The sequence below is a fragment of the Lepus europaeus genome, chromosome 7 (genome assembly GCF_033115175.1).
Source record: "Lepus europaeus isolate LE1 chromosome 7, mLepTim1.pri, whole genome shotgun sequence".
Classification (NCBI taxonomy): domain Eukaryota; kingdom Metazoa; phylum Chordata; class Mammalia; order Lagomorpha; family Leporidae; genus Lepus; species Lepus europaeus.
This window is the reverse complement of record NC_084833.1, coordinates 58,905,392-58,926,323: the sequence shown is the minus strand read 5'-3', so window position 1 is coordinate 58,926,323 and position 20,932 is coordinate 58,905,392. Positions and strand designations below refer to the sequence as shown.

At 54.1% G+C, this 20,932-nt stretch overlaps 2 protein-coding genes across 2 annotated transcripts in view; both read right to left on the bottom strand.

Moving 5' to 3' along the window:
- Nucleotides 1-31: 31 nt before the first annotated feature.
- Nucleotides 32-7,290, bottom strand: TPP1 (tripeptidyl peptidase 1). The gene is made up of 13 exons (XM_062196579.1): nt 7,204-7,290; nt 7,016-7,087; nt 6,616-6,755; nt 5,248-5,398; nt 4,904-5,031; nt 4,583-4,761; nt 4,277-4,475; nt 3,938-4,126; nt 3,611-3,680; nt 2,649-2,769; nt 2,388-2,546; nt 2,095-2,220; nt 32-1,918 (listed from the first exon to the last, which is right to left on the bottom strand). Exons 1-13 carry the CDS (start codon nt 7,245-7,247, stop codon nt 1,778-1,780), a joined length of 1,719 nt encoding a protein of 572 aa, XP_062052563.1. The 5' UTR covers nt 7,248-7,290; the 3' UTR covers nt 32-1,777.
- A 720-nt stretch (nt 7,291-8,010) lies between these two features.
- The window catches only part of DCHS1 (dachsous cadherin-related 1), a 35,304-nt gene continuing 22,382 nt past the window's right edge, over nt 8,011-20,932 (bottom strand). The window contains exons 4-21 of the mRNA XM_062196578.1: nt 20,669-20,900; nt 20,303-20,539; nt 18,953-19,978; nt 18,548-18,741; nt 18,247-18,343; nt 17,998-18,155; nt 16,970-17,834; nt 16,636-16,875; nt 16,421-16,546; nt 15,635-15,844; nt 13,430-14,308; nt 13,196-13,309; nt 12,816-13,027; nt 12,572-12,726; nt 12,286-12,416; nt 11,890-12,173; nt 11,408-11,546; nt 8,011-11,076 (exon numbers count right to left, since the gene is read on the bottom strand). Coding sequence (XP_062052562.1) covers nt 8,465-11,076; nt 11,408-11,546; nt 11,890-12,173; nt 12,286-12,416; nt 12,572-12,726; nt 12,816-13,027; nt 13,196-13,309; nt 13,430-14,308; nt 15,635-15,844; nt 16,421-16,546; nt 16,636-16,875; nt 16,970-17,834; nt 17,998-18,155; nt 18,247-18,343; nt 18,548-18,741; nt 18,953-19,978; nt 20,303-20,539; nt 20,669-20,900 — 7,911 coding nt within the window. The 3' untranslated portion in view covers nt 8,011-8,464. The remainder of the gene's footprint in view (nt 11,077-11,407; nt 11,547-11,889; nt 12,174-12,285; nt 12,417-12,571; nt 12,727-12,815; nt 13,028-13,195; nt 13,310-13,429; nt 14,309-15,634; nt 15,845-16,420; nt 16,547-16,635; nt 16,876-16,969; nt 17,835-17,997; nt 18,156-18,246; nt 18,344-18,547; nt 18,742-18,952; nt 19,979-20,302; nt 20,540-20,668; nt 20,901-20,932) is intronic.

Below are 20,932 nucleotides of genomic sequence, written 5' to 3'. Positions count from 1 at the left end.
CTAAGGAAACAAAATCACACAAGCGAAAGCATGAGGTTTCCCATTCCGCAAACATTTATTTAATTCGTATTTGCCAACTCTTGAGCCACTCTTGACTGGGAATACAAAGTTAAGTAGGACAAAATTCTAGTTCTGTAGGCACCAGTGGTCTTGGAAAAGGAGGTAAACTGGCAATTTCAATACCATATGGGCGTTAACGATGCTAGAGGTATGCAGTGCGTGCAGTGCAATGGAGGAAGGGAACAATTGCTGCCTACTTCCAGGTGCCAAGCGCTCTGTCGGCATTATTCCACTGAATTATTCCCTGATTATTATGAAAGACAGGTAATGAGGAAATGGGCTCAAGGCGATAAACTCTTTTGCTCAAGGGTCTCATTTGTATTGCAACCAAGGTTCACTCAGGTTTGGTTACAAAAATCTAGGATTTTTCTGCTACACAAAAATCAGTTAGCTTCTGGGAATCTAAACCTTCAATGAGATGATGACTTTAGAGCTGAGTCTGTAAAGAATCCTGGAAATTAACCAGGCAATTCTATCAGGGGTGGCTTCAACTAGGCTGAGTTCCTTAAGGGAAGGAAAAATGATTTGGTTACTCAGGAGCAAATAGCAGAAAAGGTTTGTAAACCAAGCCTGAACTTTATCCAGTAATTTTGAAGGATTTTAATCAAGTAAATGGCCTGAGGAGGTTTACATTTTACTTTGGAAAATGTATTAAGGCTGGGTAGGAAGCATGGACACTATTTTTGCAAGGGCCTCCTGTATATTCAGAAGAGAGAGAATATGGTTCAAAGCTAATATGGTAGCACTGGGAACAGAAAGAATGGGTAAGTTCTAAATATATTTAAATATAATTGGAATGCGTTGTAAATTGATAAACACTGTTTTTTTAAGAGGCAAAATCTGTAGGGGTTGTTGATTGAATATGGTGGTAGGTGAAGGAAATAGAGGAGTCAAGGATGGCACAGATTTCAGGCTTGGTTGGAAGAGGCATAATGTTGTTTACCAAAGACAAACAATAGGTGGAATATTTTGGGGTTGAGATGGAGCGAGATAAGTATTGAGTATCACACATCTTGTATTTGAGGTATCCATCACAACTGTACAGAAAGTCTGATTTAGTGAGATAGTGATTGCTGTAGATGCCATTGATTTGTAGCATGGGACAATGAGTAAAGTAAGAACAGCAAATGATTAAGAAAGGAGCAATGAAGAACTCTAATATTCTATGAGAAAGCAGAAAAAGAGAACTCCATGGAGGAAGAGAGGGATAATCAGACAATAAGTTAAGCCCAGGATGCTAGGGTAGAAAGGAGAATGGGCAGCTATGATGGAAAGGTATAAAGCAAAGATTGGCAAGTGTGCACTGGATGAAGTAGCAGGGAGGCCACTGTTTCTTATCAGGGGAGGAAAGAGTAAAAGCGGAGAGCAGAGGTCCCATGCCATGAATTGGGACAAGTGAAGAAGTAAAACAGCATACACAGTCAATGCAGAGAACCCTTCGGAAAGGCCTGGTTAAAGAGAGGAAGAGAGGAGGCAGCCACAAAAACACTGGTTATAGCATCTTGCTGAGAACTTGAGGCTAGAGTAGAGACACCTGAGTATGACTGATAAGGGTAGGGTTGGGAGTCAAGTCAAGCTCACAGCATTTCAGGGTTAGGGAGATAAGCTGAAGCACTCAACAACTGAGGGTTCAACAGAACTTCCAACAGGGCAGAATAAGGGATGGAGCCACTAGCTGTAGGGCAGGAGAGAGGACAGCTCTCCTGACAGGAAAGGGTCAAGGGTTGAGCAATGCCTTCAGTAGAGCTGGGAAGTTGGGTGTTCCCCAGCCTGTCACAGGATCCCAGCCAGGGCCAGAGCAGAAACCCTGACCCTCCACCTCTTCATTCAGACAGGACTCATGGCAGCCATGGGTTACCTAGGGAAGAGGTGAGCATCAGATCTGGACTTGCTGATAGCAGTACTAACAGACTATCTTATCATCCTGTGTTCACATCCCAGAGGCTATCTTACCCTATCAGAATTCCCCCCAAGTTCATTTTAGCACTCCCCATACTTGTATGAAAACATCCACACCCTCTCTTTCACACTCACATCAAAGAGTCCTGCCCCATGCTGCTGGTAGAGCCTTGGGTTGAGAAAGCCAAGAGGAGGACGACCGCTGAGGAGTCTGTGCTCATTTATCAGGGATAGCAGTCCCCCAAACACTGGAGTAGAGGCCTGAAGAGGAGAAGGTACAAGTACAGGTCAGGGGTTCAGAGTGGGTGGACTTTGAAGGTTGGGGGGTGGTATGTGAAAGGATCAGAGGTCTCTGAGAAGTCAGGAGTTCTGGCTGAAAAGTTTTGTTTAGTCCCTGAGTGAGCGTTTGGAGCTAGGCTGATTCTCACCGAAGTTCCAGACACCCATGGAATGGGCACTCTGTTGCTGACCACCCAGTAGCCATCAGAAAGTGCAGCAACATCTGGGTAGGCACGGCCACTGGAATTGAAGTAACTCTGTGGTGGCAGGTGGGGACTAGAGTTCAGGAACTGGGTTACGGCTTCTTCCTGAAAGGCATCGCTGAATGAGCACCGACCTGTGACTTGCTCAGCAGTCTGCTGAACTGAGGCACTCCCCTCCCCCACCCATCCACATAAACATGCTTGTACCTGGTATGAAGGCCGTGGAAACACATTGCTGAAGCCACCACCACTGATATAGTCAACAATCTCATTTGTGACGCGGAAAGGATTCTGGAAAGATGTGCCTCCCACTGTGGTGACATAGGGGCTGAGGGCAGAAGACAGCATTCGTATTGAAGGGGACCCAAGAGGACCTCCAAGAGGAGGACCAAGATGTATGAGGAGGGATGAGTACAGCCTGGATCTTCCTGGAGGGACTAGACACTCAGGAAAGCAAATGCATTGTGTTGTATGAGAGGTTTTGAGCCCTCAAGGCATGGCCTGAACTGATTATACACACTTTGGTCTATACAATACTCACCAAATCTTTTACCAAAATGTATGGTGACTGGGGAAGAGGAACACTGGGAGCTGTGTCCCACCCAGGAGACTTGGGGCCTAGGATACAAGTCCCTTTGAGAAAGGTCTACCTCTCTAGCCCCACATTTTGAGAGCTAGAGTAATGATTCCTTAGTGGGTTATAAGGAGCTCTTTTAGAAGGAGGTACAAAACAATGGAAATACTTCACATGTCAGAAGATTGGGCATTGTCTGGGGAAGTGTTATATATACTTGTGCACCCAAAAGCAAGGGTGTGTAACAGGTCATCATCAGGGGAGTATCTTTGTTTTCATTCATTCCCGTCTCTACCACTTCCCAACTTCATTCATTTCCATATCTGTCTGAGCTCTGTAAGTATTAGAGTTTTCCACTTCATAATACGATTTACAAACCAACATAGAAAAAAGCCCTGGAAATAATATCTAAGGACTGACTGTGAAAGGTTGGATTATTAGTGAAAAAGAATGGGGAATTCAGAAAACAGGACAAGTCAAGCTGAAGGCCAAGAAACAGGAGCACCTGGTGGGGTCAAACCTGTGATTTTCTAGATCATGAACTCCCTGGTGAAAGATCTGTGGTCACAGGTAATAGGTGGGTCGGGGTGCTTACCTGGAAGCAGGGAAGCTAGGACGGAACTGGTGTCTTCCAGAGAAAGACCAACACCCGGCCCCACTGTCACCTGGGACCGAGAGCAAGTTTAGCACTCATTATTAGTTGGTCAGAGGTTGGTATGTAAGTTCAGATGTTAGAAGGGAAATTCAAGTGTCAGTTATTATTGCAGGAGGTCAGAATTTAGAGGTCAGTTCAGTGGTCTCTGTTGAGAGTCTGAGTTTAGATGAAAAGTCAGAGACAAGGAACATGGATCACTGTGGGGTCAAAGCTCTTAGTGAGGGTAGGCGGGGCAGAGGGAAGTCTGAACTTAGGGTAGAAGGTCACCTGAGGCAAAAAGCAGGGTGAGACCCCGAGCAGCAGCCTTCATGAACTCAACGTTGACCCGCTGGATGTAGGCACTGCTGAGGGAGTCCTCGTCATCTCCGTAGCTCACGGTATGCACTTGTGGCAGGGCTGACTCATTACTGAGCAACAGGAGCCACTGCAGGAAGGGTTCCTGTGCCTCATGTCGGCCTGGATGGTTTTGTTTTGAGGGGTGGGCACAAGGGTAGTCATTGAGGGATTGTCACACTCTCTCCAGCTCAGGGTATTCCCCTTGATGGAGCAGGGATCAACAGCCACCCTCCCACCCCCTTCCCCACCAGCTGGTCCCCTTGGCAGTACCAGGGCTACTGTAGACCCAGGTGGAGATGTTGGCGCCAGCACTCATCAGGTACTGCACATCTAGGCTGGCCTCAATCCCGGCTCGGCCCCGGCCCTGTTTTCCAACCACTCGGGCTACAGATGCCTGGTGTGCAAAGTTGCTCCCAAAGAGGCGCATGAACTCAGCCAGGTCTGAATCATGGAAGTACTGCTCCAGAAACTATGGAGGGAGTCACAGCACAGATGACGAGGGTAAACTCGGGTGGAAAGACACTGTGAGCACTTTGGGGAAGTTGTCAGGATCCTGGGGCTTTCTGCTTGGCTCACCTGGGCACAGGCCTGGCTGTTGTTGGTGGTGCCAGAGCCCACGTCTTGTGCAGTCAAATTGTATCGCTCACGGATCACAGAGGGGGTCACTCCCAGGTGCAGGCCAACAGTCCCAGCCACCTGTGGCTCAGGGCGTTGCCTCAGGGATGATGTGGGGGGAAAGCGGTGCAGTCCTGCCACTGTGGAGGAGGGATCAGGCTTGAAAAGGAGGTCTTACAGGCTTCAACACCCACTTTACCTCTGACCCCATCCCATGCCCCCAGTAGAATCTAAACTTCTCCAGCCCCAAGGCCTAAGCCCCACCAACCCTGTTGGGCTTACCAAAGTCCACATGAGGGGCCAAGGCCTGAGGGAGATGGTAGGGATGTGGGGATCTTACAACGTGGGTCTCTGCAGGTCCTCCCACATAGCGATGAAACTCAGCTCCAGAAAGCAGCAGTTCTGCCTGTCTGGATGTCAGAGATCGAAGAACAGAAGCCAGAAAGCACAAAATAGAGCAGAGGAGGCTCCCTGAGCATCGCTGGCAGTCAGTCGTCATCGTCCCTTGCATTAGGCACCACCTACAAACTCCCAGCAAGCTCCCAAATCCCTCCCACTGGGACAATTAGTCTCTGTGTCTCTCATGGGATGACTGGTGTTCTGTACGGACAATCATTTCCTCTCACCGAACGCTCAGCCAGCAAGTCAGAAAATCCTGTGTGGTTACTGAATCGCATTTCTGGGCTCCAGCTGCCAATAGCCACTTGTGGACCGTGTGGAGGGTTAGCGCTGATGGCCGTACCAGCTCAGCCACATCCTCTAGGGTCAGGTATTTTCCTATGGAGATTCAGAAGAGTATCTTGCCTTTATTCTTTGCTTTTCTAAGTTTCTGTCTTTGGACCCCAACCAGGAGACATCAGGACTTCCTAGGGAGCCTGGAGCAGGATAAAGAAAGGCTTTGCAGGTACTGTTGCATGTGGAGGGCAGGAGAAAAGATGCTGGAGAGACTTGAAATGCCATGACCAAGAATATGGATTTATCCTAAGGCCAGTAGGTTGCAAATGCTGCACTCCAGCCTGCATTGCCATGATCATGGGCGGGGGGTGCGGCAGGAGGGGAGGCGGGGGGGGGGGTTGTGAAAATAAAAGTTTAACAAACATAAACCTTCCATTTTAGTTTTGCCTCCAGTAAAAAATTTTGAATTTTTTGGAATCAATTATAGTATAATATCTTGTTTATCTCAAATATTCTTATTTGTTGAGTTTTAAGCTCAATGTGATGGTGAATCACTTTTTCCTACATAGAGCCATATAAACTAGTTCTCGCCTCTTGGGTGATCTGAAACTGCCCCTCTCCCCTGCCTCCATCCTTCTCCCTCACACATGCTGCCCCTGCCATGAAGGACTTTAACCAAGGGAAGGGCACAATCCAGTTTGACCCTTGCAGAGAGTGCTGTGGAGCTCGGTGGGAAGTACAGAGGGAAGTGGGCTGGAAGGAAGGAGAATGCAGGCCAGTGAGGGAGCTGGGCAATAGTCCGGGAGAGAGAAAACACTGAGTTGGTGGCACTGGGGGATGGCCAGAGTGGACTAATACAAAATTGATTGAGGAGGTAGATGTGGCACCTATCGTCTGAACAGAGGAGGTCATGAGAAGGGATTGGAGGTGGGGGAAGAACTTGAGTGGATGAGAACCTGCATGTACTGGGTGCTAATTCCCCATTTTCTGGTAACTGGGTAGCAGTAGAGTCAGAATGTGAATCCAGTTCTGGTCATACAGCCTATGCTTTTAACCACATCCACTTTTTGGTTTCTAGACTGAGAAACACAGTGGAAAGTTTTGGGGGAAGAATGTGAGTTAATTTTGGAAAGTTAAGTTCCACTGTACTCATTCAGAAACTCTTCAATAACAGCCACTGCTGTTCATCTTCCCTATACTACCCCCATGACAGGTACTGAGAGAGCATGACCCTGACATGATCTGCACCAACCCATGCCCAACCCAGCCCTGTGTCCCTCCAGTTCATCCCACTTCCTGCCCCCAGTCCCAACAGGCACCGTATCGAGGAGAGCCAGGATCCGACACAGCCTGCACCAGCTCCGAGAGCCTCTCCACGTTCTGCTGTCTCAGGGCAAAGGTGAGACTCAGTTCTTCCTCGGGGTCCACACGTCCTAGGGACACCCAGCCTGGGGGCAGCCTGCAGGGTCAGGAGTTACGGACATGGACTTAGTTAGGGTGGGAATGGAAAATATGGATCATGGAAAGTTCCAGATTAGCAGCTGAGATCGTGGGTAGGATCTCAGAAGTGGCTATGGACCACAGGAGAGCAACCACAGGGGACTGAGCTTGGAAACCTGGGGCTGAGCCTACGGTACCGGGACGAGGGAGACTAGAACCAAAACAGTGGGTGCAGAACAGGGCACTGCGAGGGAGGCGATCGGTACTAAGTTAACTCACGTCCACCGCTGGTCAGGTTCTGGGCTGTAACTGCATTTGCCAGCGACGAAGAGGGCAAGGAGCCCTAGGAGGCTGCAGGGAGGAGCGGGTGGGTTTCAGCGGGAGCTGGATTGTCACTGCGTTCCCACCTCCAGCATGTACTCCCTCCGGCATGCTCCCTTTTCCCCAACCTTCCCGTCATTTCTCACCAGCCTCGGAGTCCCATTCCGCCTTTCTGCAGGTCTGCTGTCATGTGATGGATCACATGAGCTCTCTGTTCCACCGGCACTTCCAGGCTGCCTAGTAACTACTGACAGTGCTGGCTCCTCCCTCACAGGGGCTGTCCTGAATGCTGGAAAAGGCGGGGCTGCCGCTCAGATTCTCCCTCCCCTGCCGGTCAAGCACTTGGTAAGCCCAGTACTTCTCACAGGCTGCCTGAGTTTGGCCCCTAGAGAATCACAAGCTCTGGAGGCCCACAAACCTGACTTCTTCCTAGCTGCGTATGGGGAAAGAAAACTCTCAGAGCCCAAGTTTCCTCATATATTTGACGGCGATTATATAAGTGATCTGCATCATGGACTTGCAAAGAAAATTTACACTGAGATAACGCAAGCGAACTGCTCAGCAAAGTGCCTGACATGGCAGACTCCACAAATGCGATTTCTTATTACAATGTGGCTATTTAGTGGTCCAAGAAAAACAAATAAACCACTGGACTACTCTTGTATCCAGCATCACCTTTTTGAAGATCCTCAGGTTGTCATCCTTAGGATCCCTCCCCACCCAACCCAGTCCCTTTCCAGGTTACTGCTACAGCCAAGCCCCAGAATGATTTCTTGCTCAATTAAGAGGCAAAAAAATAGACGGCAGAGAGATATGATTGTCGGCCTCAGGCAGGAATCCTGATGTCCCCAGGTGCACCACCCCTGTGCCCCTTGAGGTGTCCACAACACGGATCCAGGTGTCTTTCAGTCATCCCCACAGAACAGAGCCGGAGGCTGGATACAAACTGCAGTTTATTAAGGCTCCAGAGTGAGAATTGGCACTTGTTCTGGGCAGGGGCAGGGGTGTCAGAGGAACCCAAAGGAGCTGGGCCCCAACAGGTTGGGGGGACCACCCCCAACCCCCTACCCCCCAATAAATAAAGTCTCAGCTCCATCTCAGGGTGCTGGCACAGGGCAGAAAGCCCTCACTGAGAACCCAGGGCTACCACCTCCTTCGTATTTCTCCCCACATTGGACCTGACCACAGGTCAGTGACTAACATGGCCTCTGGTCCTATTGCTCTGAGGGGGCTGGGGTGAAATGTCGGACCTGCCCCCAATGGAGGAGTTTGGGATGGAGAGCCGGGGCCTGGTGGTGGCCTCCCCATGGCCAGTCATGGTTCGAGGCTGCTCAGGGCAGGCTCAGAGTGGGGCCTGCGTTGGGGACACGGTGTGCATCCCAGGTCGGGGCCCAGCCTGGGCCGCAGCTAGATGTGCAGCTCTGTGTCATCGGGTGGCTCCAGGCCGGACTCTGCGCTGAGTGCTGAGGCTGAGGGGCCCTGGGCCACTCCAAATGGTGAGACGACAGGTGAGCGAGCAGCCAGAGGAGACAGTGAAGGTGAGAAGCTGGGGGACATGGCAGCTGAGGACAGGGAGCCTTCATGGCTGATGGGGGAACGGTGAGAGGCCGGTGGGAAGATGGCCCGGGTTGCAGCCGTGCTCGCTGGCTTGGGGGGCACAGACTTGGCTCCAGGGTGTGCCACGGCAGTGATGAGGGGTGGTGGGTCAATACGGGGAGCAGGGGGGCACGGTCGAGCTTCATCCTTGAGTCGAGCAATCTCTGTGAAGACACTGGCCAGTGGCTGGAACTGAGGGCACCAGCTCAGCAGGTAGTCCCAGTTATAGCTGCCACGGAGCTCCTCCTCACCAGCCACAATGGCCGTCAGTGCACCTGCCACACATGGCTTGCCGTCTGCTGGAAAGCCATAGTCCCCAGTGGGTGCAGGGCTTAGGCCACAGCCCCCCAGGAAGGCCGTGGCAGTGGCTGGGGGGCCCTCCTCGCGGTACAGAGTGGCTCCCGCACCTGGTAGCAGCAGCCCTGCCTTTCGGCCCTTATACCAGGTGTCTGGAGCTGGTGGTTCGCAGGATGTGTCACTCAGTCCATCTGCATCCTGTTGGATGCCTGAGTCAGGGCCACGGGCAGCCAGGGAGGAGGCCACACTGGCCACACGGGGGAACTCATTGATCATGCGGATCTCATCATCCTCTGCAGCCTCTGCTGAGCCTCTGCCGCTTGAGTGTGAAGGGTCCAGGGAGCCCCCTCGGGGATAGGGTCCTCCAGCTCCCGGCCCACCATAGCTGGGGAGAGTCTGGTGATACAGATGCTCTGAGGGTGGTGGACTGGGTGGCTCCCGGCCCAGCTTCTGAAGGGAGCCACTGGCTAGGGGTGCCGCCTGTGACATGGGGCCAGGGGCTGCCTCAGCCTTGCGGCTGCGGGCCCTAACAAGCCCTAGGACCAGAGCGGCCAGTGCAAGCACCACCACAACTCCCAGGGAGGCTGCCACAGCCCCCACCAAGAGCAGGTTGAGGTCAGGTGCCAGACCTAATGCAGTATGGGTGATATCCACAGTCACAGGCACGGTGGCGCTCCGGGATCCAGGTAGGGGCCCCCGCGCTACCACCTCCAGTCTCAGCTCCCGTGGTGCCTCACGCCGCGTCCGGCCTCCACTCCCAGAGCTGGCTGTCCCACTGCCTGGTGCCCGGCTGTCCACTCGCAGGTACAAGGCACCTGTAGTCTGATTGATACCAAAATAAGGGGAAGAGGTGGCAAGAGAATATAGCACCAGACCATCGGCACCTCCATCCTCATCTGTGGCCTGAACGTGACCCAGGCTGTGGCCACGCCGGGCGCCTTCTGGCACTTGGAAGTGGAAAGCTGGAGCCAGGAATACGGGGTCATACTCATCCTCTCCAGTCACCAGCACGGACACAGTGACAGAGGCTGAGAGATTTCCAGCATCGGCAGCACCCACCAACAGCCGGAAGCTTCCTGTGTGCTCGTAGTCAAAGGGCATTCGTGCCCGCAACTCCCCTGTTGAGCTGTTTAGTGCAAATGCCTCTCGGCCGTCAGGCCCCGGCCCAGCCTCCAACAAGCTGTAGTGGAGCTTGCCAAATGCCCCAGCATCCCCATCAATTGCATGCAGAGTGGTCACAAGAGTGCCTGCAGGCTGGTTCTCAGCCAGGCTGGTGCTCAGCAAATTTAGTGGGAAGGCTGGTCCGTGGTCATTCACATCCTGGACTTCGACTGTCACTGGTGCCAAAGCAAAGTGTGCCCCGGCAGGGTCAGTAGCCTGAACCACAAGCTGATGTCGAGCCTGTGTCTCACAGTCCAGCGGGTGGGCCAGTCGCAAGGTGCCCGAGCTCTCATCCAGCTCAAAGAGCCCCGAAGGGTCTCCTGAGCTGAGTGTGAACCGCACAAGGCCATGAGGGCCAGGGTCAGCATCGGAGGCCTCCACATGCAGCAGCTCAGCTCCAACGGGAGTGTCCTCAGGTACTGCCACACGATAGGATGCTTGGGTAAAGACAGGTGGGTTGTCATTGACATCTAGTATAGTGACAGTGACCGGCACAGCTGAGCTGCGGGGTGGCTGGCCCCGGTCAGCTGCAGCTACAGTTAGATTGTACTGTGTTAGGCTTTCAAAGTCTAGAGGCTCAAGCAGCACCAGGCAGCCCAGTACCCGGGAGCCTGGTCCAACACCCTCCCCAGCCTCAGCCAGGCGGGGTTCCAGCTGGAAGACTTGGCCTCGGTTGCCACTGATGATGCTATAGTCCACAGTAGCATGGGTACGGCTTCCGTCAGCATCTGTAGCCTCCAGGGTGAGGAGAGTGGAACCAGGAGGCAGATCCTCAGTCACAGCCACGCGGTAGTGTGGCAACGTGAAGCTTGGGGAGTGGTCATTCTGGTCCTGTAGCTGCACGTGCACCGTGGCTCGTGCTGCCCGACCTGGAGCCCCATGATCTCGTGCTTCCAGCACTACATCCACCACTCCTGGTCCCTCATAGCCCAGGGCCACTGCTCCCACTGTTGTGAATAAGGTTCCTGAGATGAGATGGGAAAGGAAAGAAACACATTCAGCAGTGGCTGAAGAGTGAGTCAAGAGAAGAGTGGCCCTTAGGGTCTAGGCAATGGCTCTGGAAGTCAGACTCTGGGGAATGGAGGGCTGTGTGCTGAGCGACTATGCGATAACCCAAGGATCTAAAGCTCAGCTTCTAGATGTGTAGTTAGCAAATGGCTTAAAATAAAGAGAGAAGATATGCTCCCTGGCTCAGAGATCTAGGAGTCAAGACTTTGGCTCAGATGTTCTAGGAATGAGGTCAGAATATGGCCCAGCATGGTCCAAGATGAGGGGTCAGTTCCTGGGAAGACGTACCATTGTTGGGGTCAACACTGAAGCCCTCAGCAGGGGAAGCCAGGTGGTAGGAGATGAGACCATTGGCACCTGAGTCCCGGTCAGTGGCAGAGACAGAAAGAATGGCACTGCCTGGGGGGGTGTGTTCAAGCAGCATCACCTGAGGTAAAAGGAAAATCGTTCATGGCCAGGCTTCCCAGCTGTCCACTCAGCCTCTGCTCTGGAGCCACTCCTAAGAGCTCTGCTTGGCATCCAATCCCACTTTAAACCCAGACTCCTTAGTATCTGAAAGAGTGATGCCCACCATCCCCTTCCCCCTTTCTGGGTGTTCTGGATCCAGAACCCAGACATATCTCACAGGACGTGGAAGGCTGGTCTGAGCTGGGACCCTTTCATCCCTGGATGAACTGCAACATCCAACCCACCCTGCTTCTAGTCTGTCATTCCCCTCCAGCAGGAACAACCCTGGGGCCAAAAATGGGGACATCCCGGGCTGTCGGTACCTGGTAGAGGCTCTGTGAGAAGGCAGGGGTATTGTCATTGATGTCCTCCACAAGCACCGTGAGGTTAGCATGGCCCTCATGAGGGCCATCATGTGCCAGCAGCTGCAGGTGGTAGCGGTCACGCTGCTCAAAGTCCAAGGGGCCCATGAGGGAGATGCGGCCTCCATAGCGGCCAACACTGAATGGATCCTGGGGCCCAGATGGGCTCAGCACATACCACAGCACCGGCCCCGAGTCCACATCATTCCCGGTTACTTGTGCAATCTCAGAGCCCAACAGTGCATCTGGAATACACGGGACAAGGCTGTCTGGCATGGTTCCAGGCACCGCTGGAGCTCCAGGGTCGGGAAGAGTGCCTCTGCCGCCCTTTAGACCTCTCATTTACCCAGTCCTCACCTTCTGACACCCGGAGCTCCCAGGGCTGGGGGATGGTGGGGCGATTGTCATTGGTGTCGATGACCATCACTGTCAGGGTAGCTGAGCCCACCAGGGCTGGGCTTCCTCTGTCTGTGGCCATCAGCACCAGCCTGGACACAGAGGTTAATCAGGGGGTGGGGTCTGGAGGTAAGGAGAAACCTTGGACAGAGCTTGGGGTTGGGGAATTCAGGGTGTGGCCTAGGGACTGAGGGTAATGCAAGATCAGGCTTGACACTGGAAAGACCTAGGATGGGTTGTCCCTCACCGTGTTTCAGCCCAGATCTCACGGTCCAGGATGGCTGTGGTAGTGATAGTGCCTGTGGCTGGGTCGACCTGGAATAATCCTCGTGCTGGCTGGGATGCAGCCAGGCTGTAGGATATCTGTCCTCCAGAGCCTTGGTCCAGGTCATCTGCTTCCACCTGGTGAACGTAGGAAGCTGCTGACACTAGCCTGGCCACGGATGAGTCCCACCAGCCCCTGCCTCCCCTTTTCCCATCACACCCCACACCTGCAGCAGAGGCCCTTCTAAGGGCCGGGACTCAGGCAAGAAAGCCACATAGTGAGGCCGCAAGAAACGGGGAGCATTGTCATTGGCATCTTGCAGGGTCAGGGTCAGCACAGAGAAGGCAAAGGCTCCTCCACTCTCTGCCTGCAGCACCAGCCGCAGCCGCGGACTGGCCTCAAAGTCCAGCCCCTCTGCCGAGCGAACTGTGATGGCTCCTAAGGGGAAACAGACTGCATCAGTGACAGCCCCCGGCACACCCTGGAACCTCCCTCACTGAGGTCCCTCACTCAAAGGCAGCTCCTCCCCGCCAAAGCCTCCTCTGACCCAAAGCTCTTGCTTCCCCAGAAGCCTGTCCACTCAGAGTCCTTGTTCCCATCCCTTACCTGTACTAGGCTGGATAGAGAATGTCCCCTTCTCATTCCCACTGAGAATGCTGTAGGTGATGGGTCCATTTGAGCCCCCTGCATGGACAGCCTTGGGGGAGGCAACAGGAGTCCCTGAAGACAGAATGGCATTGGTTGGACAATGAGCATTAGCTGGGGGAGTTTGGAGGACAGTCACAGTGAGTAACCCTAGCCACCCAGGGATACAACCTGAGAGACATGGTGGGGACCCACCTGGAGGTGCATTCTCACGGAGCGTAGCCTCACTACTAGTCCGGGGGAAGCGGGGCCCACGCTCAGATTCTCCCTGCAGTCCAACAATGACCACACCGGTGGCAGAGCGAGCTGGACGGCCAAGGTCAGTGGCCACAATGAAGAGAACACGATCCCGAGGGCCCAGGGCTACAGGGGAGCGGGCCACACGAATTTCCCCAGTGTATGAGTCCACAGTGGTACCAGGAGGTGGTGTGCCTGCCAGTCGGTATAGAATGGAGGCGTTGGCACCGGCATCACGATCTTCTGCTCGTAGTGTGGCCAGAGCCAAGGTTGGTGTACTGAGGCTGGGGCCTGGGCGGGGCAGGCGCAGGCGCAGAGGGCTGGTGGGAAAGGTGGGAGCATGGTCATTGACATCACGCACTGTGATAGTGACAGGCACTGTGGTGCTCAAGGGCCCAGCTGCTGCACCATCCACTGCGGTCACAGAAAAGGCATAGCTGGGACACTGTTCTCTGTCCAGGGTTGTCACGGTGCGCAGTTCCCCAGAGCTGGGCTCTAGCAGGAAGACTCCTGCTGTACCTGCACCCAGGTAGTAGGTCACATGGCCATTGGCCCCAGAATCAGGGTCATGAGCCTGTAGCTGCAGCAGCAGGGTTCCTGGAGGTGCATCCTCGGGCACCTCCACAGAGTACGCAGGCACAGGAAAGGCTGGGGCATGATCATTGGCATCCAGCACTGTCACTGTCACAAGTAGAGTGGCACTAAGAGCTGGCTGGCCTCCATCCCGGGCCTCTATCCGCAGCTGGAATGCTGGCTCTACCTCCCGATCCAGTGGCCTCATGGTGCCAAACTCCCCAGAGGCAGGATCTAGGACAAAGGCTCCCGCAGGGTCTCCATCTGCAGAAAAGGACATACACATAAACAGACGTGGGTCAGCACACGAGGCTGGCGGTGACCAATGGGCAACAGCAGAAAGAGATGGGCAAGGGGAAGAAAGAAGAGACTCTGGGAGAGAAGCCAAGAAACAGAGAAGTAGACAAAGAAAAACACAGAAAAACATGGATGGGACAAGAAAAAGCAACTGTTTATACTCAAGAGTATAGCTGGGAACCCTTAGGACTTCCCTGAGATTCTTTTAAAAAATATTTTTGTTTCCATTTATTTGAAAAGCAGAATGGGGGTGGGGGACACAAAGAGAGAAAGCCAGAGAGACAGACAGACAGATCTTCTATCTGCTTGTTCCCAAATGCCCACAACATCTGGGACTAGGTAAGGCCAAAGGCAGCAGCCAGGAAACCAATCTAGTCTCCCACATGGGTGGCAGCAACCCAAGAATTTGAGTCATCACTGCTGCCTCCCAGGCTGCCCATTCACAGGAAGCTGGGCTGGATCAGAAGCAGAGGCAGAACTCGAACCCAGACATTCCAATATGGGATGTAGGAGTCTTACTTGGTGTCTTCACTGCTGAGCAAAACTCCCACCGCCTCGAGACTCTTTCACACATGTGAGATCAAGATGAGCCTCACAGCACTAAGCTATTATACGCTTCTTTCATTCTCATTAACTCAAAAATGTGAAGTTTGCAGATGTTACATGGCATGCAACGTCATTATCACTTGATTAATGGAATGTGTGTTTTTGTACTGTGTTTGCTGGAATATATTCTAGGTAAAAAGTTCAGAGCATGAATATGTGTGTTTTCAGATTCAGTGTGTGTTGGCCACCTTCAGTTACACCTGTTGTAATCTCTGTTAACCGCATTATTGTCCAAGAAATTCTAACATTTCCCTTGTGTCTGTGCAGAAGCACACCTAGCAGTAAACTTCATTGGCTTCTTTTGCAATGATACTGTAAAATTTTCTCAGTGTTAGTATTGAATACAGTAAATATTGATATATCACACAATAATTCTTAAGGGTTCTCAAAAATTAAAGAGTGTTAAGGGTTTCTGAGGTCAAAGTTTGAGAATGACAGCTTTACAGGGAGAGACAAATGAAAAAGAAAAGAGATAGGAAAATAAAAACAGACATAGAGAGAAGTGGAGAGCTAGATAGCCTTAGAGAGATAACCAGATACTCTGACATATGCAAGAAAGGAAAAATGAAAGATATAGAAAGAGGGGAAGGAGACCCTGAAACACTGATTAGAGCTGACAGTGGCCATCAAGGTGCCAAGAACCAGGCAAGTGGATGCTGGGTTAGTGGGTACGGGGTTGGTTCTCACCCAGGATTCGATACTGTAGCTGTCCGTTGGCTCCCACATCTGGGTCAGAGGCCCGGAGCACGGTAAGGGTCTGGGGGTCCTGGCCCTCAGGGACCTCCAGGGAGAGATGGGAATTCCCAAAGGTTGGTGCATGGTCATTCTCATCCTCCACAGTCACTCGTACTGTGACATGAGTTAACAGGGGTGGAGAGCCCATGTCCCGGGCGTACACTGTGGAGAAGCAAAATCAAGGAGGTATGGCCTGTTCCAAACCCATCGAGAAGCCCACACTGCAGAGTATTCAAACCTATTTGCTAGGTGCACACATCTCTCCATACCTCCCATGTATGTGCACATATAACCAAACACGTGTCATAACATCATGTCAGAAGATACTCTTTTCCTTCCCATCTCCCATGCTTGGTGCATGCAAGATGTATCCTGGAATAGTGGTGATGTGACAGCAAAAGTACTAAATGAGGTGTCAAAAAATTGGGGCTCAAGTACCAGCCCTGCCACTTCCAAGCTTTGTTAGCTTGAGAAAGTCATGTGATCTCTCTGGTACTCAATATCAACACGCTCTTCTGTCAAATGGTAGCAGTATAATCTCAGAGAGGCCTAAAGGTCATAGCTGTGACATTCTGCATTGGAGAATCCAGTTCACTTTGCACCCTGGCAAACTCTAGACTTCTCAGAAGTACCCCGCTGTGCTGTAATGGGGGAAGCTTCTAGAAGGTAACACTTTGTGGGGACAGGAAGATTCTGTGTATGTGACACTGATGTTTGCCACATCCTGTCATCACGTACCTGTCAGGTTAATCTCCTCTTGCTCCTCCCTATCTAAAGCCCGAAGAGTCGTGAGAACTCCAGTGTCTGGGTCCAGAGAGAAGCTTTCACACGAGACTCCTCCGTAAGTGACTTGCCCATTGGCCCCTGAGAAGGGGCAACACAGAGAGAGCGATCAGAAACACACGCTTTCTTGCCTCGGTTCACCCTCTCCCAATTCGTACCCCAGGACCTACCTAGGTCGGGGTCGGTGGCCCTCAGAGTGAGAAGAGATGTGCCAGGGGGACTGTTCTCCCTCAGGAGGACGGTGTATTCCTGCTGCGGGAAAGCGGGCGCCTCGTCGTTGACGTCGGCGACACTGATGGTCAGGAGCTGCGTGGCGGAGCGCGGTGGGGAGCCGTGGTCCGAGGCCACCACGGTCAGGACGTGCTCAGCTCGCTGCTCGCGGTCCAGAGGCCGCACCACCGACAGCGCTCCTAAACGAGCAGCGGTAAGGCAGGTGGGTGGAAGCTTCAACACGCCCTCCACAACATCCACGCTCCCGCTCGCCCTCTTCCCAGCCCGACTCACCAGTGTTCGGGTGTAGTCGGAAGTGGCTGTCCCCGCCAGCTGCCAAACGATAGGATACCCGTGCTGCCTCGCCCAAGTCCGGGTCCCGGGCAACCACGTGCAGCGCCGCGGGCCCAGGTCGCTGATCCTCTGGGAGACGCACGCGTGACGGCGAGGTGAAAACCGGAGCGTTGTCATTTTCGTCTGTGACAAAGACCCGCGCGGAAACGCGCGCTGCGCGACGCCGGGTGGCGTTGGCGGGCCTGTCGGTGGCTTCTACCAGTAGCAGCAGCGCGGGTGTGGTCTCCCGATCAAGGCCCCGCGGAGCGCTGAGCGCTCCGGTGCGCGCGTCCAGGCGGAGCGGGGGCGCAGCTGGCTCCTGGCGCAGCAGGCGGTAGCGCACGTCGCTGTTGGGGCCCGGGCCGTCGGCGTCCGAGGCGCGGAAAGTATACAGCGCCGCCCCAGGCTCGGGGTTCTCCGGTAACGCCAGTGCCAGCGGGTCGCGCGCGAAGGTGGGCGCGTGCTCGTTCTCGTCCTGCACGCGCACCTGCACGCGCAGCAGCCGCGCGCCCGCGCCGCCGGGTCCCTCGGCGCGCACAGTGAGCGTGCGCCACGCCGGGCCGGCTTCGAAATCCAGAGGCCGAGCCAGGTAGAGGCGCCCAGAGACCGAGTCCAGAGCGAAGGTGCCCTCAGGGTCGGCGCCGCCCACCAGCGTGTAGGTGAGTGCGCCCACACCCGCGGGCTCCGGCGGCGCCACCGAGCCCAACAGGGAGCCTGGCTTCAGCCCCTCAGCTGCGGTCACTGTTAGCACGACAGGCACTGGTGCTCCAGGGTCTGGCTCGGTGAGATCCGGAGGCGGCTCCGCCAAGCGGGCAGAGGGAAGTACCTATTGTGAACCAGGGAGGGAGGAGGTAAACAGGAGGAACCATGCAAAAGGGGATCTTGGCTGGCTCGGTGAACAGAGAGGAGCTGATGGAGCACCCCCCCACCCCCACCCCGCAGCCAACAGCCAAGGGGAGGTGGGCGGACGGTAGGAAGGGCAGCCATACCTGCACCAGCAGCTGGAGGCTGGCACTTCGAGGGGGGCTGCCTTGGTCATGAGCACTCAGGGTCAGCACATAGTGGGGCCGCTCTGCTCGGATCAGGGATGCTGCAGTGAGCAGTTCCCCGGAGTGAGGGTGTAGAGAGAAGAGCTCCGAGCCAGGACCTGGGCACAGGTAGCGGAAGCATAAGGGCTTAGGGCATGAGTAGGTCATGAAGGTACCCCATCCTCCATCCCCTTGCCCTCCACCCCATACCAGTGAGTGTATATAGGATGGTCCCATTCTCCCCCTCATCGGGATCTTTGGCTTGCAGAGTCGTCACCAGTGTTCCTGGAGGCACGCGGTCTGGTATCTGTGGGGACATAACTCACCTAAGTTGTCTTTCCTTACTGTTCTTGAGACAACTCAAGTCAGAGTTCCCCTCCCCTGTGTGCTGATAGAGCGATCCCACTTTTTTTTTTTTTTTTTCCACTCTTACCTACACCTACAGCTCTATGGGGAGATTCCCCACTCCCTCTCATACTTCCTCAGGGCAGAGTCTTGCCAGTTCACATACCTGTATAGGGAGACCCCCGCCAGCAGCCCCTGAAGCCTGCAGGAAGGTGGGGCTGTTGTCATTGAGGTCGAGCACTGCAATGTGCACGGTGCCTGTGGTACTGCGGGGTGGGCTCCCTCCATCCTGCACCTGCACCAGGAGCTGGTAGCTGCTCTGCTGCTCGCGGTCCAGGGTTTGCAGTGTAGTCACCTCTCCTGGGAGGGCAAGATGAGGATCACATATTGGGTATTTAGGGATGCACAGCCTAAGGCTTGTGGCTAAGAAGCTGGAGTTTGGGGATTTTGGGTGTGAATGCCACAGCTGAACCCGCCCGCCAGGTATTGGTTTTCACAGCTGGGATGTGAGCTGGGAGACTAGTCTAGGGATGAGGCTGTGGAGTTTCAGAATTTCGGTCCCTCTGCTCACCTGTCTGGGGCTGGATACGGAAGGCCTTGCTGTCTTCTGACAGCTGTCGCAAGCTGTAGGTCAGACGTCCATTGGGTCCCAAGTCTCGGTCAGTGGCAAGGATTCGGCCCACACTAGTCCCAGGGGGCTGGTTCTCAGCCACAGCCAGGAAGGTGGGCTCCTCAGACAAGCGGGGACTATGGTCATTCTGGTTGAGGATGCTGACCTTTACAGTGGCTGTGCCTGTCTGCTGGCCCAATTCAGCTTTGGACCCAGACACTGCTATTACCTTTAGTGTGTACAACTCCTGAGCCTCACGGTCCAGCGCTGCACGCACCCACAGCCACCCGCTTTGTGGCTCTAGACCGAAGGGGCTACTTGCCCCATCTCCTGCAAGATGATAGGTGACAGGGCCCCCATCTGGTGCCTGGGCCTGCACTTGTAAGACTTGAGTTCCAGGTGTGGTGCCCCAGGGCAGGTCGACACGATAGGTGGGGCTGTCAAATCGGGGAGCCAGTCCACGGGTCCCTTGGTCCTGTACCACCACCCGCAGTCGGAAGTGGCTGGTACGTGGTGGGGAGCCCCCATCCCGGGCCTCCAGTTCCAATTCATGGGCCGGCCCTCCTGGGGGTCCAAGAGGTCCCATGAGCCGAACATGGCCGGTGATGGGGTCCACAGTGAAGGCCCCACCACCTCCAGCAAGCAGGGTAAAGGTGACTCGACTGTTAACACCTGAGTCAGGGTCCAGAGCCCGGAGTGTATAGATAGGAGTTCCAGGAGCAGTGTTTGGTGGCAGCAATACCGTGTCTTCAGGTGCAGGGAAAGCAGGGGAGTTGTCATTCACATCGTCCAGCAGCACACGCACCCGAGCTACAGCAAAAGCTGGGGGTACTCCACTGCCGGCTCGCACCTCCAGCTCCAGCACTGGTCCTAGCAGCTCTCGGTCCAGAGGGCGAGATGTTTGCAATAGCCCTGAGGTTGCATCTAGGGAGAAGAGCCCCCGGGGATCCCCGCCTGATAAGGCAAGGGTCACAGGCCCCAGGCGACCTAGGAAGAAGAAGAGAAGGGTCAGGAAGGAGGTGTTGGGGGGTACTGTTGAGTCAGGGCCCAGACTCTGATCTCGAAAAGGGCTCAACAGTGCCCACATCTGTGCCCTTCAAAGTATTAAGAGAAGATGTTGGCAGAAATGTTGGTTGGCATTAGGGTGATATTTATATGTCTGCACCGTGCCTAAGGAGGTACTGGTTGTTGGTACCAGAGCTGGTGTTGGGGCTATCTGCGATGATACTCTAGGGTACCTTGAGATGGTACTGGAGGGTTATACCGGGATATCTGAGTGTGGCACCAAGTTGGTATGATGCTAAATGATACCTGGTGGGTTGTGTGCCTGGATTATGCCCACGCTGGTGCCAGGTGCCACATCTTCTGGCACAGAAAAAACATACTGTAGTTGTTCAAATATGGGTGGTGTGGGGGTTCCAGGCACAATGCTGATGTTGACTCGGGCACTGGGTTCTGCCTGCAGGCCACCTCCGTCCTGAGCTCCGACTTCCAGCTGCACCACAGAATTAGCCCGTCTGGTCAAGGGCCAGGCTACAGTCAACAGCCCTGGGAGGAGGGATAGGAACAGAGATATATAAGGAAACTGAATAAGGATGGAAGGGTAATGGGAGATGGAGGTAGTACAGTGGGGAATGGGGCTTTGGGGGCAGGCCCTGGGATTGGAAGGAATCTCACCTGTTTGTTCATCCAAGGCAAAGAGTTGGGGACTATTGCCAGACAGGATGTGGTAGGAGAGTCGCCCATGGGGGCCCTGGTCAGGGTCATGAGCACGGACCCTCATCACAGCTGTGCCTGGTGTACTCTGGGCACTCAGACTGACGGCATACTCCCGTGGATAGAAGTGAGGTGGATTGTCATTCTCGTCTGATACAAACACCTTCACATACACCATGGACTTGAGGCCTCCCTGGTGAGACATGCAGCCATAGGTCAGGTGGG

Coding starts and splice junctions, on each gene's coding strand:
- TPP1 (XM_062196579.1), bottom strand. CDS start 7,247: ATGACAGCAGACCTGCAGAAAGGCGGAATGGGACTCCGAGGCTG. Junction 5,399..6,615: donor TCCTGGCTCTCCTCGATACG/GTGCCTGTTGGG, acceptor GAATCTCCATAG/GAAAATACCTGACCCTAGAG. Junction 4,476..4,582: donor ACAGCCAGGCCTGTGCCCAG/GTGAGCCAAGCA, acceptor CTCCCTCCATAG/TTTCTGGAGCAGTACTTCCA.